The sequence below is a fragment of the Protopterus annectens genome, chromosome 10.part0 (assembly GCF_019279795.1).
Source record: "Protopterus annectens isolate FY-2018-M chromosome 10.part0, PAN1.0, whole genome shotgun sequence".
Classification (NCBI taxonomy): domain Eukaryota; kingdom Metazoa; phylum Chordata; order Ceratodontiformes; family Protopteridae; genus Protopterus; species Protopterus annectens.
In genome coordinates this window covers 1,472,386,696-1,472,409,353 of record NC_056744.1, presented here as the reverse complement: position 1 = coordinate 1,472,409,353, position 22,658 = coordinate 1,472,386,696, and the positions used below count along the sequence as shown (strand labels likewise).

General features: G+C 37.5%; 1 protein-coding gene across 3 annotated transcripts in view; it reads left to right on the top strand.

Moving 5' to 3' along the window:
• The first annotated feature begins 6,724 nt into the window (after nt 1-6,724).
• LOC122813660 (zinc finger protein 883-like) overlaps nt 6,725-22,658 on the top strand; it is a 238,868-nt gene continuing 222,934 nt past the window's right edge. For 2 of the 3 annotated variants that reach the window (XM_044086100.1, XM_044086098.1), the window contains exons 1-2: nt 6,731-6,962; nt 7,448-7,546. In XM_044086100.1, coding sequence (XP_043942035.1) covers nt 7,541-7,546 — 6 coding nt within the window. In that variant the 5' untranslated portion in view covers nt 6,731-6,962; nt 7,448-7,540. Of the gene's footprint in view, nt 6,963-7,447; nt 7,547-22,658 lie in introns of all 3 variants that reach the window. The other variant, XM_044086099.1, reaches the window with a different exon arrangement.

The following is a 22,658-nucleotide window of genomic DNA, read 5'->3' as shown; positions in this document are numbered from 1 at the left end:
ACTGCAAAGGAGGAGTTCTCATTTGCAGATGGTAAGGCAAACATGTCGGTACTACTGAGCAATTTAAAGAAATATTGTAGTGTGTGATGCTGATTTCAGGCCTGTTGTGTGTGTTGCTGTACTGTTAGTTTATTAGCATATATTGCGCTATAGTAGTGCAGGTATTAATTTATTTTTGCGTTTATTGCATTTTATCACAGGTGAACATGACAGTGGGAGTGTGGGCCCTGTGCAACCTGATCTTAGTGTATCAACAAACTGATGATGATGGTAGCCAAAGTGAGGCACAGTCAGGGGGTGCAGAGGTTCAGTCTGACACGAAGGTTGATATACAGCCATTTCCTGCTTTTCCATCAGACACAGCCAGTAGACCTATGCCTACCCAGTGAGCGCTCCGATACTGGACAGGTGGAGAGTGAGGACTTTGATCAGAGAAGTGTGGCTACTGTGGCTTCAGTGCCTGTTGAGTCTGGCTGTAGCCAAAGTGTGGGTGAGGTGCCACACAGGAAGGCTGATAAGGGTGCTTGGAGTGGGCCTGCTGTCCCTCCTCAACCTGTTGCAGGTGTCTCTTCCTGTGCCATTCAATATATGTTTAGAGCTGTCATTACACAAGACTTGGCAGAGTGGTAGTTCTGCTAATGCAGAGCCTACCCTGTTCTCCAGGTGGTGCCTTAACTTTTACATGTGTGCAATTTATGAACCCCAGTACTTCAGGGTAGTGTGCTACACGGTAGAACTCCTGCATATTTCTGGCCCTCTCCTCAGAACTATGAGGAGAATATATGTAGTCATTGGCATGTTGGAGCATAGCATTCAGGAACTGGTAGAGAATCCTGGATGCGGATGCCTGTGACACCCCCAGCATGTTTTCCGTTGGTCTCTGAAAGGTACCTGTAGCTACGATTCTAAGGGCTACACATACCCTTGTCTCCACTGCAATGGGGTCTCCATGGTTGGCTCTGGTTCTAAGTTGATGATGGCCGAGGTTGCAGAGTTCCTGTATTGTGTCCCTGTCCACTTTGTAGCGCACCACAATTTTCATATCATGTAGGTTGTGAAAAGTTAAACGTGGCCTGAAAACGTGTGTGTGTGTGTGTGTGTGTGTGTGTGTGTGTGTGTGTGTGTGTGTGTGTGTGTGTGTGTGTGTGTGTGTGTGTGCACATTCTCATTTAGGACGCCAAAGGGGAGCAGACCAAGAACATGCATCTTGTACAAAGTATAACTATTTAAAAAATGTACAGGTTAATTACATTAATCAAACTATCTGTATACTGATTAGGGTCTATATTATATCGCATGCTCAGAAGAGCAAACGACACATAATCGACCCCATGTAAGTGAAAGCTTACAATGTTGAAACCTCAGAACAGCGATTTTTTTTCCCAAGGGAAAAAAATTCGCTGTTCCGAAATAAAAAAACAAAAACAAAACAAAAACTGTAAAACATTTCATAATGTGAGGGGGGCTTCACCCCCCCCCCTATTTAAATATATCAACTCTGAGATCGCACTACAGTGCTGAAAAGGCAAATTAGTGAAAGCGGCCAAACAAATTTTTCCCAGGGAAAGAATTAGCTGAAAAGCTGTTTCATTATTTTGCCTTTTCGTGCTTTTTAGTTCGACAAAGACGCGTTCAACAACCTATGTCTGCGACAGCGTAATAGGGAGCCTACTGATTATATCTTCTTAGTAACCATAAACAAACCAATCTAGATCTACTTCATCATAGACCACAATGGTAAAAAATGCAATAGGACCATCAAACTGAATACAACACCCTCAAAAAATAAATCATCCAAACAATACCCCAAACAATAAATCCAAATTACAAAAAATACAAGCTAATATAGTATACAAAAATACAGAAAAAACTTAGGCAATCTCTCTCATTCACTGCAGAGGAAATGCAAAGAATGTCCTACCAAGCAACTTAGCATCTCCACCTAAATAAAACTGAAGATATTAAAATATGTAAAACAGTGAGAAAAAATACAGAAAACTGCAAAAATGTATTAGATACATTAAAATGAAGTAAAATACAGAAACGGTGCAAAAATTTAGATAAAATGCACTATACTGAGACAAAATAACACACATAAAACAATACCAACTATTCAGAAAACTTAGTTCAGCAAAGTACTGCAGTATACATTTACATTGAAACAGAATGAAAACATGAAAATGAAATGTGGCCTAGGGAAATCTGATACCACTAAACACTCACCATTAAGAAAAATCAAATACTGCTATTGTTATATACCTATAGCAAAAAAAAATAAATAAATAAATCCAAACCAGCAACACTGAAACAAATGGAGAGCAAGAATGTTTAAATAAATAAATAATAAAAATATGGAGAAAAGGCATCTAGGAGATCTGGAACATAATGAATTATCTGGTACTGTGGAGTAGAGCAACTCAACCTATGACTCATGACTATATCATTCACTACAAAACTTGTTCCCAGAATAGTCAGTACTAGGTAATTCATTTATTTTTAATACAACAAACTCCAACATATCTCCCTAAATCTATTTATATATGCATATCTATATATATATATGTGGTTGTCTTTCGGCTTTTCCCAGTTAGGGGTCACCACAACGGAACTCTGGTCCACTAATGATTGGCAGTAGATTTTCACAAATGCTGAAGTGCCAGCTCTTTCAACCTTCAACGAAGGCATGCCCAATTACACATGTCTTTCGAACGCCCACCCAACCACAGGGAGGACATGCAGACTCCACACAGAAGGCACTCCCCGCACTCCAGCCGAGAATCAAATGGGAGAACCTCTTGCTGTGAGGCAACAATGCTACCGCTGCACCACCGCGGATGTACCCATATATACATGTATATATATATGTATGCACACATGTGTGTGTGTGTGTGTGTGTGTGTGTGTGTGTGTGTGTGTGTGTGTGTGTGTGTGCGTGTGTGCTTGTGCGTGTGTGTGTGTGTGTGTGTGCGCAATGTACTCCCACTATCAAATATCAAATGTGCAGGATGTAAACAGGTAAGAGATCTTTGTCAAGTTCTACTATACACTCTGCTCAGATTTGGATTCACTGGGATTGCCAATATATGCTATAGTTGTCATATAGTTAATCTAAATGAAAATGTCTAAGCACTCAGGAAGTCAGTGCCTCAAAACAATTACACTCCCAAGATTGCACATCACAGAAGAACATTTTTTTTGGTACAGCGCAAGCCTTCCTACCCCTCCACCCCCAAATCTCTAAAAAGATGTAATATGAGGTTGCACAAAAGTCAGAGATGAGGAAGAAGGTGGAGCACAGAAGTAAAACTTGACTTCTCTCTCTTCTCTAATTGCAAAATGCAGTTAGTGCATGGCCTAGGATATAATACAGTATAATATTATTATATGTGTTATATATATTTATTACACACACACACTATACTACTATAAAATATAGTATAATACAATATACTATAATACAGTATTGGTGATTTACGTTTGGTCATAATGGTGTGGCTGTGTATCTAGTGCATATCATTTATGGAGTGTACCTCCTACACAGAGGAGAAAAAGGGGTGGCGAATCTGAGAGCAAGCTGCTAGGGGCCATGACAGGCACTATAATGCAGATCAGTCCCTGCAAGCTGTAACAGGAAATTAGTTAAGCAGCCTCAGTCACATATAGCAACTTCTTACAGGACGGTCATTGATGGTTAGTTAGGAACTATAGTATGGAGCTAGCATAGCCATAACAGGTATTTGTTACAGTTTAGCAAAACAGTATAAAAAAAGAGCTATTATACATACCTCTCAACTGTACAGATTTTCGCAGAATGTCCAGATTTTTGCCTCAAAATTTCACTCTGTTCCTCATAAAATTTGTGATTTTCTGGGATGATCTAAGGAATTAAATCTATAAATAATGACATGCATTTGAGTTTCAGTATCCTTTAGAAAATGCATTTTAACACAAACCCTATTACTCTAGCTACTTTCCAAGTTTAAAAATCCGTAAAAAAAATGTCCAAACCAAGTAAGTAAACTTGTCCTCACTTACTTAGTTGGTTTGGACATTTTTTACGGATTTTTGAATTTGGTGTGCAGATCCCTGGCTCCTTCTTGTGTAGCAGTTGGTTTTGTCTTTTTTATCGTTAAGCTACTTTCTAAGTTTATAAGAGCAATATTTAAAATCTGTCCCTATTTTGGGGCCTTTGCCCCCCATAAGGCTTTGTCCAGATTTCTTGAGCTAAGAGGTTGACAGGTATGATGCTGATAGAAAATAGTTCTTTTCCTAGACCAACGAAAATATTCTTTTCTTTTTAACAGCCACTGAACTACAAGCTACCATAACTATTTGCTACAGTTTAGCTCAGATGTAAGCAAGAAAGCAATTCTGCATATACCATACATACTTAAAGAGTCTTTGCTTACTCCCCTCCCCCATGTACACTTTTTTTTTATAATTAAAAAAAAAATTAAATTTTATAATTAACAGTGGCACATGGGGGACATAGTACTTTTTTTAGCCTGCTCCAGGAAAATCCTCAAAGCATGTACAGTACCTGTCGTTTCTAAATATCATCTGAAAAATTTAAAAGTGAACTTTTCCAATGTCGAATGCCAGTGTTTAGATGCACGAGATCCTAGTACAGTGGGTGAACAGGGAATTTGCCCTTTCTCCACTGTAGTGAGATTTCAGAGTTGAAATATTTAAGTAGCAGTAGATGTGGGGGTTGTAAAATCATGAGTGACTCTGTATATTAAGGTTTGTTATTGTGTTTAACATTAATTGGTTATCGTTATCCAGTATAAACATAGTTGATGTGCTCTATTATATTGCAATAAGGCTGTAGATAAAAAGGTCCCCTGGACCAGTTTACCGACCCAGTTGAAGCATAAATAAAATAAACAATTCTGTGATAGGCACTGGGATCAAGGGACTTTTATATCCATGACCGGTACTGTTTTCTGACATTCTAGAAAAGAAGTGTAGAAGTTCTATATCTCTTTCATTTTAAAATCTGAGTGCTACCCTCAGCCTCAGTTTTGTCCAGGTGACCTAGCATGTATGTATATGTATATATATATATATATATATATATATATATATATATATATATGGATTCATTACATTATCAGTGTCCTATAAGGTTTAGGCATTAGTAACAGTTACAAAATGTCTTCCCCATCTTTATTTACTCTATGTAAACAGTCATCTTTTATCTCAAAATAGGGATAAGTAATGAGAACATCCTTCTCACTGACTTTCCCTACAACCTTAGTTATAATCTCCTGCTCTGCTTAAGGGAGTTCTAAACTGAAATAATCTTTTGGTACTTTTCCTGTCAGCACTGGCTTCTTCAGAGCTGTATTGTCTTATATCCTGCATAATGGAGGAGGTCGCCACCATCACACTTTCTATTGCTTCTTTGCACAGGTATAAAAGAACAAAATGTATCAAGCAGCTTTACTTTTTCTTCTTAGTTCCCCTATTTGCACTGTTTAGAGTTCACCTCTAATTACATTCTGTGCTTTACACTATTCGCACTAGGATCAGGCAACTGTATTTTCCTTCTTATCTAACTTTCTCTACTCATTTGCACATGGACTTTTATTTGTTTGTTTATTTGCTTAAGCCTGTGATTTCAGGTTTCATTTTTCAGTACTTAAGAGGTATGCAGGTCGGAAACATTACATGCAGTTTCTGGGTGGTTATACTGTAGAGTTACAGAACGTCTGGCTTCATCCCTGCCTGTCATTATAATTTTTTTTTCATCTTCCTGGCTCAGATCTTAAAATTTATTTATTTTATTTATTGACATTTAATTACTGTGAATGCCCGACTGGGTAGGAGACCATTTTCAGTGGCACCCTGGGGGAAAAAAGCTCCCAAGTATTAGAAAACATTTTAAGAATAATAATTTTGTAGTCTTTAAATTAATACAAAAAACAAATATAGTTTAAATAATTTTACCAAATTAAGTATAATATGAAAACATTGGTTAAGAGGAGATACAAGTTAAAGGACAGTGATTTTACAAAATCCTGTAAAATCCTATAATACATTTAAATTCTCATCTGCAATATATACAAGTTTAATATCTTCCCTGCCTGACATGTCTGTTGTTACATGTTCATGGTTTATACATTACTTTGTTGTAACAGTAACACAGTTCTTTTCTATTTGTTGTTTATCTGTCCGATGGGTGTTGGTGCATTTCCAACTGCCCTTTTTGTAGACTGCATTTGCAACGTGCTCTACAGTACATGCTCTATGAGCTACAGCATGTTCTTTTAATTATACTATGCTGCGCACTCCAAACCACTTGTGCTCCCATTTATAAACCCACTTAAGGTTTTCCAGGATTGCACTATACAGATTGCATGCTATACATTGTTTTTACTCCTGCAGAGCAATGCACATTAGTAAATGATGTCTTGGAGTATGTTGTACTTGAACCAGTGCAGTTTTGTGTGCTGCTGATGCATGGTGCGATATGATATACCCATTATACACAAATAATTACAAGAAACAAACTGCTTGCAGAGGTTGCCCCTATATTTTATTTTTTCCCAGATAACAATTCTACTTTTTTTATAATGCAGCTATAAAATAAAAGTGTAAAAGAATCAAACTAATCATCTTAGCTGTGAACATTCAGTAGTGAGATAGTTAACTCCCAGCTCTGCGAGCCAAGGCTGTGCCTACAGATGGCCACTAGGTGGCCCTCTTCTTTAGCCACAGCCTGGACGACTAAGCAGATGAGACTGGAACAAGAAACATCTCTGAAAACGGTCTCTTCTTTGTCCTTTTAAAGAGGCAACCTGATTCTTTTACCAAACAATAATTATTAAGAAAGTGAGTAAAGGTAGTAATGATAGCCATGTGAACTTGTGTGGTGCCGTGTTGGGAAATTAATGCCAAGTTTAATTCTGTAATGAACTGCACTGCATTGGGCCTAATTCTAACTCACTCTCTGAGAGGTACGACAGCAATCACTCTGTAAAATGGTTATGCTCTTACTGAATGCTGAGAGCTGTGAAAACAATCACTCTGTAAAATGGTTATGCTCTTGCTGAATGCATGTTTTATTTTTGTGGGTTTGTGATTACAGGTTTGTATTGCTGATTTTAATGTAAAACATGAATGTGTGTGTGATATGATTTTAACAGCTAAGTTTCTGCAGAAAGGAATTTATCCTTTATTTCTCTTGTCATATAATATAATTGCAAGGATTTTGAAAATTGACAGACAGTTACATATTTTTAGACAGCTTCTTAATAAAAGAAATCCGTATGAAACTTTGTTTTCAGAAATTGTCTGATCCCTCAAATAAACTAATTACTATGTAATCAGTAAACAAAATGTCTCAGATGCTTTACAAATGAGAAAGAGGGGAACATATAAACTGTAATATCTGAACCCACCTTTTCTGATGGTTTAATGTTTTTGTTTTTTTTTTAATTAGGAGAAAACACACTGCCTTTGTTGATTTGCTTTTGAAAGGAGCTCAAGTTACAAGCATTGATCAAGTGACGCTGTGGTCACCCCAGAGCAAAGAATGGAGGTAAGGTCAGCAGTTCAGAGCAGATAAAATACAAAGTCCTGGGAGTTAGTCTGTGAGCATTTGTGCTACAGAAATACAAAAAGGACATGGCTAAAAAATCATGTGGGAGGGGGATCTGTTAGCTGAAAATTTGTAAAGTCGTGGGACAGCTGCTGGGGAAAGCCTGCCTTTTGTACGTGTCTTGTGTGGATGGGTCATAAATCCCAGAAGCCTTCTGCCTGTGGTCTTTGCAGAGTTATCACATCTCTGACAGTATGCATGTGTAATATGTGTTTTATTATTCGGGTGTAGCTAGTGTTTGAGGGATGATATATTAAAAGAATAGTTACACAGTATTCCCTTCATTAACACCTAAACCACAGGAAAGTACAATTGCAAGGGATCTGAATGATATGGAGGCGGACAAAATATTGGGGAGGGGGCCTGCTGGGATTTATTAAAGAAGTCTGGAGAAACTGTGGGTTGACTAAATTGCGTCTCCATCCCACTATCCTTAACAAGGTGTGAAAGAAGGGTGTAGTACCAAAATGGCTGTTGGACATGTGCAACCCCAAAAGAGGGATCAGCAAAACTGTAGTAACAAATATCAATTTGATTAACCTCCGTACTTGGGAAACCTGATTGAATCCCTTGTTAAGGAAAATGTTATTGCTTGTGTGATGGCCTTTATAGCACCTGAGTGAAAGACAGGATGGATTCACACCACAAAAGTTCATGTTAGGCATATATAGAAGGTTTCAATAGAGATGACAGTGTGGAAGTGGTGATTGTGGTCTGGCTCACTTTTGGTGAATTTTTTTGAAACACTTGGGCATAAGCGTATTTATTTGCTTGACAACAAGACTGAATCAAAATGGACCAATTTCAACTAGTGTCCTAAAATTGCAAGACAGTACAAAAAGTAATTCTGACAGTCTCAAATAAAAGTGAAACCTGCACAAAAATACTTTACCATATAAAGATGTTGACATTCAGCGAAGAAATCTGATAGGACTTTAATGTAGGTGGAAATGCTACAAAAAATTAATGCAGTTAGGATCTATAGGTAAAAATAAGACTTCTGCAAGCTAGTGATTCATGAGACAGACTGCCAGTAGGTAAAACACAGCATGCAGTGAGGAAAATAGAAGTAACTGAAAGTAGGACTAATAGTTTATAAGACCTAAATGACTGTCTTATGAGGAAATAGTGGCAGCAGAGTGTCTCCGTAGTAAGGGCTCTGTCCCACAGGTCCAGGTTTCAGTCATGACCTCTAGTCACTGTGTGTATGTGCCCCCGTCCTCTCTGTTTGTGTGAAGTTTTGCATATTCTCCATGTCTCCATAGGTTATTCTGGGTATTCAGTTTTCTTCTCACCTCTCAAACATATGTTCAGTTTGCAGTATTTGATGACACTTTTCTCAAATGATTTTCAACAGTGTTAATTAAAATGAATGACAGTTAAAATGGACACTAATGCTTTGGATGGAAAATTGTCATTTAGTATGTGTGACGCTAGATTTTTTTTGTGTAAATTAACTGTGTTGGGGGCAGTCTTTTTCTGATGACAATTCTATCGTGGGGGAAAACAAGAGTTTTGCTCCTTCAGGTGTTTTCCCTATTACTATGTTTAAGTGAGGCAGGGGCACAGAACATTGTGTTTCATTTGTTTTGTTGAAAGTAATGCAGATTCAGTAGTTTAATGTGATATTTGCTGTATTTGGGGACATTCCATGTATCCTAGTATATTATATATATTTTATTTACCCCCTTTTAATGGATGCCAGGGAGAAAAGCTCCATAACGGTAGAGAAAATTAGAAGCTCCATGCCAGTACATAATTAAACAACAAACCAGTAAGGGAAAAATAAAAGCTCCACGATAGCACATAAATTAAACAAACCAATAATGAAAAAAAAAAAAAAGGACAGATGAATGAGATTAAAGATGGGGTCATCATGCTAGCAATATGATTATCAAGAGAAAAATATACAATGTTTGTGATGCAGTAAAGACAAGTGTACAATTACCCATTATGAGTTCCTTATGATGGTAGCCCAGAGGACAGATAGTAGATGTGGAGGCAGTTTTAGTATTGAGGTTATAAAGGGCTGGGTTAGTACAGCAGGAAGGACTACGATCAGGTAGGTTTATATATAGAATGTGCTGAAGGAGGAAGGGGTTGCGATTAAGCAATTATAGAGCAGGAACATAGCCAGAGGTTCATCATGAGGTACTGTTCAAGTTAAAGCTTAAATGATTTTATGTTAGCTATCTGTTTTTGATAGCAAAGAGGTCAAGGCACAGAATTACCAACTAGTAGACCTGGGTTTGAAACCTGTCTGGGGAACAAATGAGTAGCAGCAGCAGTATCTGTGTAAAATAAAGGCTTGGCAATCTACTTCTGTAATATCCCATAAAAAAAACCCTGGGGTCTTACCATAGAGTCACCAAGAGTCGATTTTGACTCCGGGGCAATTACTTGTTTGGTTGCGTTATTTGTTGAGATAGTGGAATAGAATTCCTCATTTTTGCAACAGAGGAAGAGGGCATACCCTGCCATGTTAGCTTTGGTTGTGTAAAGAAGTAGATTGTTGGTAGCATGAAGTGGTTGGGTCAGAGTGGTGCAAAGGAATGCTGCTCAGGCTAGGGTATTGAGGTTTATAGAGAAGGCTTTGAGATGAGGATAGTTCTGAGAAACATAGTGAATTTGGTAATTCTAGCCAGTTCTACAAGACTAAATAGTGGTAGGATTTCAGATCATATTTCGGCAGATTTTACAAGTTTATTGTAACACTGTTCAAGAAGACTGGATTGGGTGACTTGGAGACTGGTCCGTTTGGGAGAAGCATAAAAAAGACAAGGAAGCAGAATGGTTGGGGAATCTGTTCTCCTCCCGAGTCTGTTAGGAAGGATTTAATCCTTTACATGGCACCGAGTTTTTGGTGAGTCTTTTTTCACACGTTTGGTTAACATTATGTTAGAGTTTATTTTGTTATCGATTGTAAATCAGAGGAGACATGGGTGTGGCTAATCAGTTTATTTTCTGTATTATTAGTGGGGGTTATATTGAAAGTAGTTTTCTATTTCTGTAGTTGTTTGGAGGCAAACATGATTCATTTGGATGTTTCTGGATTTAGTAATAGCTCCTGTTTGGTCAACCATTCCTTGATTGGGTGAAGTAGTGTTGTGTTTGTTGTAGGAGGTCAGTTATGATTTTTGGCAATGCAGAAGAGTTTGGAATTGTTTGCATACATGAGGCCAAGGCAGAACAATTGAAAGATATGCTACCTGCATACTTCTCATCTTTTCTGCTCAAGAATTCTGGACGTAGCCCAAAATAATAGGGGGTAGGGCAACATTGGGGACAATTGTAAATATTCGCTTAAAAAGGTATCAGGACCACAGAGTTTGCATCAACATTCATTTTCTGAACAATAAGAGGTATGAAACTGTAATGACTTGCATTGTTGACTAATTTCCTCAATGATTAGAAAATCAAGGAGAAGGTAAAACATAGCAGTAAAAGTCGAGAGGTCCGGGATCCATATAGTAACATCTTCAGATCTGGCTGTTTTTACTACATTGAGAAATCACAGCTGATCACAAGAAGTAATCCTGTGTTGAGGAGAGGAGAGGAGATGAAGCTCAGCAGTCGCATGTACGCCCTTACAAGGGATTTTGCTTAATTTTGAATTTGTAAAATGTCATGTTCTGCTCTGTTCAACTCCAAACTGGTCTGTCAGTATTTCATTGCTGTTAATTTTGTTTAACAAATAGCAAAAGTAAACGATACTGATTCATATTAAAAAGCTATTTTATAAGTATAAAGAAACTTATCGACCATGCTGTGAACTTTCTAGCTGAAGTTTTAAGTTTTCCTGTGTTCCACAGTGTGACAGAGAGAAATTCACAGTTTGGAGATAGAAAGTTGAAAGTTATGGGTGGCAGTTAATGGAAAAAACAAAAGCAGGCTTATGCCGATCCCTCTCATTAAAGTTATCATTGATGGGGTTTTGGGAAGGTACAGAGCTTAGTGTCTGAATACTCTGAGTTGAAGTTCATTACTGTAATTTGATGTTCTTTCATTTTTTTTTCTGATAGAAAACCAGATTGGTCTGTGAAGAGTTGTAATAATATACCTTGCTCACAGCACAATACACTTGCATTTATTTTTATTTATGACCATGGATGCGAGCGACTGTGCTGTACAGCAGCACACGACGTACTGTGGATGTTATCTTCCTAATGACACATCAGGAGTATAGAGAATAAGTGCATCAGTTTGGATGGCAGGTGATTGGCAGGAAAAGGGTCTGTCATAGATCAGCATAGCAATTATATTTAGGTGATTCCTTCACAGTCAGAGGTAGTGCATCATCTCCTCAGAAGGAGTATATTCCATTAGGTATCTATGTATATTGTCTGCACCCAACAATCTAATTAGAAGCCCATGAATTTTGTAATTGCAGACTGCCTTTGAGAAACTGATACATGGACTCTTATATAAAACTATTAAATCTAACTTTTCACAGAGCTTTTGTTGTTACAGTCTGGCACTATGCTTGGTTTCAGCCTTGATGCTATTTGACACAAAAGGTCACATAAAGCTAATATCTGTAATGTGTACTAAGATCTCATTATGTTAGAATGTTAGAAGTAAAACTCTTGTGTATTTCACCAGAAAAAATATCTTTTTTCATTAGTAACATACCATAGGTACAGTGTCATTCTGTTAAGTGACCAAAGCTAATTCAGAGGTGTGCTGCACTGGAAACTAATGTGTAAACTTCAATCTCAGGGGTGCTGCATAGCTGAGTACTCTGTTATTAGTTGAACATTTTGTAATGAAATCTTGGTGACACAGATCCACGTGCTTTAGTTCATATAATATATATATATATATATATATATATATATATATATATATATATATATATATATTTTTTTTTTTTTTTTTTTACTGTGGGTTCTGTGGAGAGAGTCTGCTCAGTATCCAGTGTACAGAAATGGATTATAGGATTTCTTTTCTGAGCTATCATTATATCACAAACAAAAATATTATTCTCTACAGAATACAGGCTCTCACTGCAGTTACCCCCACCTCAAGTTTAGACTTGTATGCAGTAAAGTACATTGCAAGAATATAAAGTTGTGTATGCGTCTTTACAGGTGGAGCAAACATACAAGTATGTTTTGTATCGGAGCTTGTTCTCATACAGTTATTCTGAAATTTGCTATAATACTTTGTACCTTAGCTGAGAAATGGGCCTTTATTTGTAGGAACCTCCAGGTAGTCCTGTATAGTCATCTGGATGCTCTGATTTTGCCAGTCATTTCACAAAGTGTGTGGGTGTGTGTGTGAAATATATATATGTTTTCAAGCGGACAATATCATTATGAAACATACTGAGTTTAAATGATATATTCTTATCAAACTGGAAACAAAAGTAATACTGTCATTGCAGATGTTATAGCAAAATATGCATTATTTTACATGCTTTGAAGAGCATGCTCATATTTGAGATTTCCTTGCCTACTTCTCATAAAAGGTTGTGAGCTGTGCAAGACAAAATAAACCTGCGATTATCTATATGGTCTTGTCTGAAAAAAATCAGTAAGAATATCTTGCAGTAGAGAGAGAGAGAAAAAGAAATTCTCATTTGAAGAAAGTTACTAAAAACATAAGCATCTCATGCTAGAGTAATGTCAGCCCCAGAATGAATGTTTTTGTGTAAATAATCTTTATATTCTTTGTATATGTTGAGCCATAAACTGACATTTTAAATTAAAATTCAAGATTAAGCTGCTCCTTTTCTTCTTTTGTGGATAGGAGTCAGTCCAATTATGTTTTATAGACAGTTATACCTTTAACATCCTCACAACGTTTCACAAGTACATTTTTAATAATTTTGGAGATATATAGGCTTTTAAGTCAAAGTGAAGAAAAATAGCCAGACAGACAATATCCTGAAAATGCTCAGCAGTTAAGAATTCAGTTTTTCAAATGAAGTTCAGACATCAAATAGTGTTTTAATCGATTTTTGTTAAGCAAGATATTTTGCAGATTTTCTTTTCTGTGATCCAAGTTTCACTGTTTACTTAGCAGTGTTTGGGCAAGTTGCAGCATATATATATATATATATATATATATATATATATATATATATATATATATCCGGTGCTTTTTATTTGATGTCTGTGTACTTTGTATCAAAGAGGCAGCAAGAATGCAAGTCAGCAAAGTACAATTTTTTTGTCATCGTCTGCTTTTCTTCGTCTTTATGGTGGTTCTTTTTTTGCATTGCTTCATTTTGTCCAATACATTTGCAAATTACTTCCTATTTGAAATATCTTTTGAATAACATATGCTGACAGTGATGTGTACAGCTCATGTACTTTTTTGGGTGCTTAGGTCACTGTAGTATTTACAGTTGGTTTTGCCATCATTATATTAATCTATATTGGCAGAAATAGCTCCACTACATCTGGATGAGTTCACATAGATTCATAGGATAGTACTAGACTAACTGCCCTTGTGGGCCATTTTAAGCCTAGCCAATTACCCCCTGTGAGAATCAAACTCTGCACCTTGTGTCTGTAAGGTAAGCACCTTAACCATTATGCCAGCCTCCCACCCTAGTCAAACCATATGAAGAACAAGTTTCAATTATATGGCTCCCGCACCTTCCATGTGGGGAATATGCCTGCCACATGCTTCTTATTAAAGTGTAATAAGACATACAAATTCCAAAACTTGTAATCACTTCTACAGACTAATGCAAACTGCCCTGGCAGTGAATCTCAGTTGAAGACTGTGTCAATGTGTTACATTTCAGCAAGTATACTTGATCAGATTTACAACTCACAAGGCTCATGTTGTCAAGTTTTATACTTTAATTTTGCAAAGTAACAGACTCATGTTGCCAACATCTAGTATTTTAGTATGCTTTACACACTGGCATGTTCAATGTTTTATGCTTCGCCCATATATGCTGTCAGGTTTTTGACATTTGACCTGTTGACTTTAGTCTTTCTGCATTTCATCTTTTAGCATTAGGGGTTTAGCAGTGCTCTGAACTGCTGCACATTGAATAGCCAGTTATCTAATCTGTCTCATGTTATGGTCAGTGTTTGCTCTGTATATTAGTCGTACTTTTATAACGCTGGTTTATGCGTTGACTATATTGACTGCCATATTAGTCATACTTCATATAACACTGTTTTATGTGTACATTATATTGACTGCCTTACATTATATTGACTGCCTTAACTGGTTGTCTACAGCTCCATTTGCCATGTGGCCCAAGTGAAGGATCAGTTTGCACTGGGTCTACCTATAAGGTCAATAAACACTAAGTAAGTAAATAAATTGAATCTACATTAAGGAAAAACCCTAGTGAGGAAAAAAATTGACGTACCTCCTTTATGCATTGAAGCTCTAAACTTTGGGCATATGAGCCTGGAGTAACAGCCATATATCACCCTGGAATACCTCTATCTTACATTTCCAGGCTTCATAGTGTATGTTGCTGGAGTAGCTGATGGAAGATTAAGAGACATAAATGTACAAGCCTTAATAATTGTGTTCTGCATGAAAGTATATGTTGGGGAGGGGCCATTTCTAAAGAAGACCAGGTAATTTGAATATAAAGACAGGGAATGAGAAAGTTATATGAACAATAAAAGTGCAAGGCATAACCTTCAGAAACTCCTGCTGATAATGTGCTTCTTTATAGAGTTTGAATTTTGACTGTAAAGGGTGGACATTCTATTATGTATTGTGAATGTGTTCAAGTTCCGTTCTTAAAATAATTTGCTGTCTTATGACACGCTGTCATGAGGATGCCAAAAAGTGCATGCGATTTACAAAAAGTAAGCAAAAATGTCAGAAGCCTGTTAACAAGAACTGCTCCAGTTAGAGGTAAGAAAAGACTTGGATTTGGTATCGGTGGTCTGGTTATGAAGGAGTGGGAGAGTTTTATAAAATAAGGATGATAAACATTTTTATGCATAAACATCCAAGTGTAATGTTCTGAAGGACTTGCAAGACAGCCTAGTAAGGTATAATGTTTGGCTCATTTCACCTGGAATCAGTCTGGCACTTAGTACAGAGGATGAAGGCTTGGAGACGTTAATGGCCTGCTTGATTTTCCTTTGGTTGCTGTGCGACTCTGAGCAAGTCCCTTAACCAGACTGTGTCCTAGGTCACCCCCTGAAAAGGCACACTTTAGTCAAGTGGGCTTACCCACTTAAATAGATTTAAAGAAAATCCCTGGTAGAGCACATTTTGTAGTAGATCAGGGTGACAACATACTCTAAGAAAGTTCGTTTCATATTTCTTTTGGTTATAGAAGATCGGCACATTATCTCTTATACATGTACTCTTGCTTTTTTTTTTTTACTCTGGATGTAACCCACCATCTAGCTACTGTGCTTATAGTATGCCAAGGCAAGAAAGGGTACCTACAGCCATGAATGGTTGCTACTCTGTTCCATCCAAGTACAGCAGTGTAGTAGCATTAATTGGCCTAGTTGAAACAGCTACAGTGATTTGTCAGCTGTTCTGTTTCTTGGATGCTACTATATCATTTAGTGTTTAATTCCATCCACCTCATGACATTGTAGCAAGAGTCTCTTTAGGAATTATCATGACCAGTTGAACTTCATGATGGTGTATGGACCATACATCTCTGCCATTTCACTTTGCTGTACCTGTGTTTTTTGTACTCTTTAATGCTGTGACACCCATGCCCTGGCACAGCAATCAAGGAGCCTCAATCCTCGCCACTGACACCAGAGAGGGAGACTCCTAGAAGAGAAAAGGATAACACACAGTATACATAGAGTACACACAGTAAAGTACAATTTCCCTTAAGTGCACACAGAGATCAGTCAAGTCTGGGGCTGGTTGCTCCCTTGCTCACCAGGTTCCCAATAAGACTCCCCACTGGCACAGCTATAGGGTCCAGGTCTCAGCCTAGCTGGTCAAGCTAAAAGCTCCAGTACCCTCTCTGTCCAACCAGTGCTTCGTGTCCCTGCCAAGTAGCTGACACACCACACACACACTTTGAGAAGAGGTTATACAACCACAAAGACCCTCCTGGGAAAAAGCTGGCACAGGTTCTCCAGCTGTGCCCCTATTACCCAAACCATACGGTTGTACTTCCTACCACCACCCAGCTAATAATTATCAGCTACTAAAAGACCCTTAAAAGGGTGTCCAATTATTACTATGAAATATTATTATCCAATTGGTAATGTGACTATTCAAGTCCAGGCTTAATTTGGAGTGAGAGACAGTAAAATCTGTAAATATGTAATGTACTTTAGAGGTTAAATTATCTCTACATAAACCAGCCACAGGTAAAGGTTTTAAAAATATTTAATAATAAATAATTAAAACACAAGACAATACTATTATACCACAAATTCAAAGATCACACAGAAACTTATACAGTAGGACAGGTCTAATGTCAAAGAAAAACACAATCTAACTTTCTAATCTTTAGAGAAAACACAGTGCTATAATCCTACTTACATACATAAAGAGCAAGCAGTGCTGGGTTAGATGTCCAAGATCAAAATGCTTACAGTCTCTCACTGAACAATAGTTTTTAAACACTCACCGACAGCTCTGCTAAGGCCCTCCCAAATTACATCATTTTGACACTTAGGTTTTCTCAGGCCACAAACTGCATTATTTAGCAAGCTAACACCTGTTCAGGAAACTACAACAATACAAATCATTCCGCATATACACTAGCAGAAACCAGAGCAATAAAGCACCTTCCACATGTACATTCTGGTGCTTAACTTTAAAACAATGTGCCTGAAACCTTCATCCAGACTCACTGGAGCCAACTTGTAAAACAAAGAGATTCATAATATCTTTCCAACTTCAAAAGACACATTTGAAATGCTTGGCTTGGTTTTCCGTACAGCAGATGGCAATGTTGCAACAATCTTGAAGTTCACATTTTACAGTGTTTTCTTTAATTTAAAAACACAAGCCTGCATTTTACATTTATTTATACAGTTGATAGAATTTGATACATAATTCTATTTGACTAGGCTGGCAGCCTTCGCCCATCTTCCTCCCGTCTTCACAAATACCATTGTTGTTTTTAAATATAAAAGACTAATAAATGTCTGTGCCTCATAAAAGTGTGTGTGTGTGTCTCCAGCCCTATGCTAACCCCTCTTAGTTCAGATCTTTACCTTTTCCTGCCATTTCTGATTCTTGTTACTAACAGCAACAGTCTCATTCACCTCTGCATTCAGCATCTTCAGTACTGTGCTAAAATATCACTTTTTCACACCTCTCTTAAAAATTTCCTCCTCCTTTTCCTTAAACATTTTCTACAGAATCCTCAGATGATCACACATATGAAATGTCCAGGCCATGTCTCTCTCATCTTGCCTTGTGTGTAAACACCACACACCTAGACCATGCAGTCTTTCCATCAGTACTCATCTGTGAGATATGTAGTATTTTTACTGTAAGTGGACTGTGATAGATTCCATTTGAGCTTACTGGTGCATGCCATTTTTTAAAATATTTTCTAATTTTCACATATTTTGTTTTAAGCATGGTCTTCAGACACGCACACTTTACTGAAAAAAAAAAAAAACATCTTTACTCATAATTTGGAATATTAAAACTAACATTCAAATTCTACATTATTCCTCTTCTGTTCAGATCTGAACTGTAGCCTCTCTGCCTTTCATCCCCAAGTGCTGGCCACACATTGGTTTTCTCTGAAAACATATTTTACTTTCTAATCAGTTTTGCAATTAAGTCATTATGCCAGTCACGGTTTTAAATAAAATGTCCTGTAGATGACTAGGCTTAACTTTAACACCCCACTCCTTCATTGCATGCCTTTAAGAAGAGCCTGTGTTCATGTATACATGGCCCATGCTTGCCAATGAACTTCTGATTCATGTACAGTCTTTTCTCCCTAAAGCCACCCCTTCAGCTTTATGCACAACACTGAGTTAAAGGCCTTGCTGACGTCTTTGGAAAAAACAAGTTCAGAGTCATAGTTAAAGAGCTGTGCTGTGATTTCATACGATTATAGGAAGTTACTAGGCTAATAGTCTTAGGGCCCTTACAAGCCTAGCCAACTTCTACCCTTATTTCTACGATCAGCACGTATTGCCCCTGTCCACGAGGGACACAGATGGAACCCATGGGGTGAATTTACAGTTACCCATCCAGTCATCCAGATTGCATTTGAAGAGAGCCAATGAGGTGCTCTGTTTGACATGAAGTGGGAGTGTGTTCCAAATGTGTGATAACCTCTGGGAGACAAATCTGTCCTTCCAGCAGGTCCTATTAAATGTCATATACCAGGTTAAGGTCTTTAGAGCGAGTAACCTAGGTACCATTTGACTTATGGAGATGCAGCATTTCTAATAAAGCAGGATCAGAAACTGCCTCATATGCAAGTCAGAGATCGCCTCTGAGTAGTCTGTATGAAACAGAATAACGTGACAGTGATTTCAAATGATCCACATAGGACAGATGCTGAAGACCTTGAATTTTCATTGTGAGGAACCTTTGTCATCTCTCCATTTGCTGCACGTGCTTGGAAAGGTACACACCAAAAGGGGCATTGTAATCAATTATTGACCTGATGAGGGAAGAGTACAGGGAGGTTATAACTTCTTTTTTTCTGGAGGCAATGCCCTTACTTATGAGATAAGCAATATCGAATGCCCTTCTTACCAGTGTAGAGAAATGATGGTCAAAAGTAAGGTTGCTGTCAACCTGAGTGCCCAGGTCTCTCACCACTGAGTGCATACTTAAGGTGTGGTAGTTAGCAGGAACATTGCCCTTACCGAAATGGATGGCAATACATTTTTTTTTTATTGAGTTTAAGGTATGACTTTGGTACCAATCATTTGTTTGTGTAAGACCCTCTTGTAGGATATTGACAGCATTTGGAGATTCTAGGACTGCTCCCAGATTGCAGTCATCAGCAAAATTTGTCAGCCACCGACCTTTAGTTTTCGCTTGTACTTTGGAGAAATAGATTCCAAGCAGTAGAGGCCCCAGGATTGATGCCTGTGGAACACCACTGGTGACAGGTCTGCTGTTGGAGATGGATGCCCCTATTTTGACTATATCGGTTCTATCAGTGAGCCAGTTAGCAACCCATCTAATGATATAAGGGTCGATACCAAGCTGGGCAAGTTTGTCAATGATGCCTGAGTGGGGGATAGTGTCAAATGCCTTGGCAAAGTATAGGTAGGCTGTATGCACAGATTTCCTCTCATCCAGGGCCTGGACGACTCGAAGAAGTCCACCAGGTTCAACAAACAATCTCCCTTTGACAAATCCAAACTGAGTAGGGTCACTTGTTTGGAGATATCTTTGTTGACAATGTCCATGATGATTTGCTCCATGGCCTTGCAGATAAGGCTAGTCAAGATAATAAGTCTCTAGTTCCTAGGGTCAGTGGGAGCACCACCTTTGTGGCTATTTTCCATTCAGCTAGGATGAAGCCGATGCTTAGACTATGACTGGAAAAAAAAAAAAAAAAAAAAAGGAGTACCCAGTGGTGTTGGTAATTCTTGTTGGAGTCTATGTAGGACACAGCCTGGCATACCTCTCAACCTGGAATAAGCAAAAATCTGGACAAAGGCTCATGAAAAGAAGGTACAACTGGCCAGAAATCTGTACTCCGATTAACAAAATTTGCATACACAATTATGTAACCCCCACTCCAGCGGAATTATGGGATACCAACTTTTAAATGCAAATTGAAGAACAGACATAATATAAACACGAATAGTGTTTCATTTATATTAATATTTGAACTTGTATCAAGTTTTGAATGTGTCAGACTAAAATACATTGTTCTTTTACAGAAATAAAATTAGCTGCTTGCTGTTTAGTATTCCTTGCTCTTCTAGATGGAAGCATATAACTTACAGATGGAATCAAAGGACTACGAGATTGTTGTAAAGCGGTGGGAAGGAATAATGAGGCATTTGTGCAGATGCATATCCTAGATGTACGAAATGGACCGTTATTCTCCATATGTTTCACTGACAACATTTACATCTATGAGTCATTATTAGTACAATCTCACTGCAAGTTATATTGTTCCTAAAATACAAAGTGGGCAATGAATGTATCCTTATGCGTTATGCTCCTGACCAAAACATCTCAACATCCACTCCAGCATGTTGCTTTTGTTCCATGTTTTCACTGTCCCCTTAATCTCAAGACACAAATCTATTTATTTCCATGTCAACTACTGCACTATACATAACAAATCAGACTGCAGTACACTAATAGTTCAAGCAGTCTCTGGACTGATTACATAGTCATACAGCAACCTTTTATGTACCATTCCTTTTCATATAAAATTAAGCTTTTAAATATAAGAGAAATATGCAAGCAGCTGGCAGAACACAGTCTGTTTTGTTCACTGGGCAAAGTTCTGAACACTGAAAACACCAGGTCCAGTCATATTTCCATCTCATAAGATGATCTTAGTTTAAAAATATTATATTCTCAGTTTTATACTGTACAATTTAAAATGTACAGAAATAAATGCATTATTTATTATGCATTGTCATACAGCAGGTTACACGTCATCTCGTCTATCAGAAATGAGAAGGGAATAACTTTGTCTGTAAACAATAAAATAGAAACCAAAGAATTCCACGTCTAATTTAGTTTTCAGTCTACTGTCTACAAATGTAATCTTTACCTTACAAAGCTGCTGTATTTACTTTACCAAGTCTATCCACGCAAAAAAATCTTTCAGGACAGAATGTAAGAGTACCACACATGGCACACAACTACATTTCCAATTGTACGTTCTCAGCAGGGACTTGCTAGACTGCAATTTGTGGGCTGCCAGATTCAAATGCAAGAGCATGCACAGAAACAGGTATTACACAACCCCAAGGACTTGTTTCAGCACACACAACATACAAAGTTAAAGCAGCGGCACAATACAATGGTACTCCCTCCCCCCATAATCCTGTTGAATAATATCAGTACTGGTCACCAGACTGTGTATGAAGTGATTGCGCCATCTTTGTAAGTCGCCAGCCACCACAGTTAATAGAAAAACCCAGTATCACTGTTAATGCCATGCAGTCATTTAATAAAAAAAAAACATAGTTTATCAAGCAATTCCAATGCAGCCAGAATAGTAGAAAATTTTTCTCTTAGCAAGTCTCTTGATACACTGGACAGCAGACATAGATTTAAACGCAAATGAGAGAAAACATAAATACCAAGGTGTTTACATAAAGAACTGCTCACCAAATAAGTACAGTGGAAAGGGGGGAACTCAGACTGCACTCTAAAGTTTTAGAGCCATTGAACATTAATTATACTTTTGAAGAAATGAAAAAGAAAATCCTAACTCTCTACTTTTGCTCAGCATTTAAGTTCAAAATCCTTAAAAAAGTAAAGTTCCTAAAATGATGTTAAACATTTGCTTTTAAAGGGAGACAAAAAGTTATATAATGCATACACGTACAGAACAGTGTACTTACTTTAGTAGTATAAAATACTCTGGGGAATCTACCTCTAAAATACACTCTTAGTACCACACTGCAACTCTTTTAATGAAAACAAAGGCATTGGTTTTCAGGTAAAACAGCACAATCACGTTCATTCTTGGGCAGAAAAACAACAGGAGACAAAGATATCTTTTTCAGCTCAAATAATAACAGCCAACTTAATTCCATTACATGCATAAAGTTTAAAGGAAAAAGATAACCATAGCTGGCTTTCCCCCAAAAAATCAGTTTCAACTAAACACATAGAAATTTACTTGCTTAAACACAACTTTAAGAAGTCATAAGCCCCTTAACAAAAATTGTTACTTATTTCTTTTTTCCAACAGCGGGTTTCAGGGTGGGGTTGACACAGGTGTACTTCCTTGAGTCACCAATTTAATTCACCAATTAAAGATACAGCCACAGTTTCTTGTCTATCTCCTTTTATTGTACTTCAGATACCCTGATCCAGAACTACAATTTACCTCATAAATAAAGTAGAATATTCTCATAATGAGGATATTTACTGCCTTCTACAACTATAATTTTACATCTCAAACTATACTTTCAGACTAAGAAGTTACTCTGACTCCACCCTA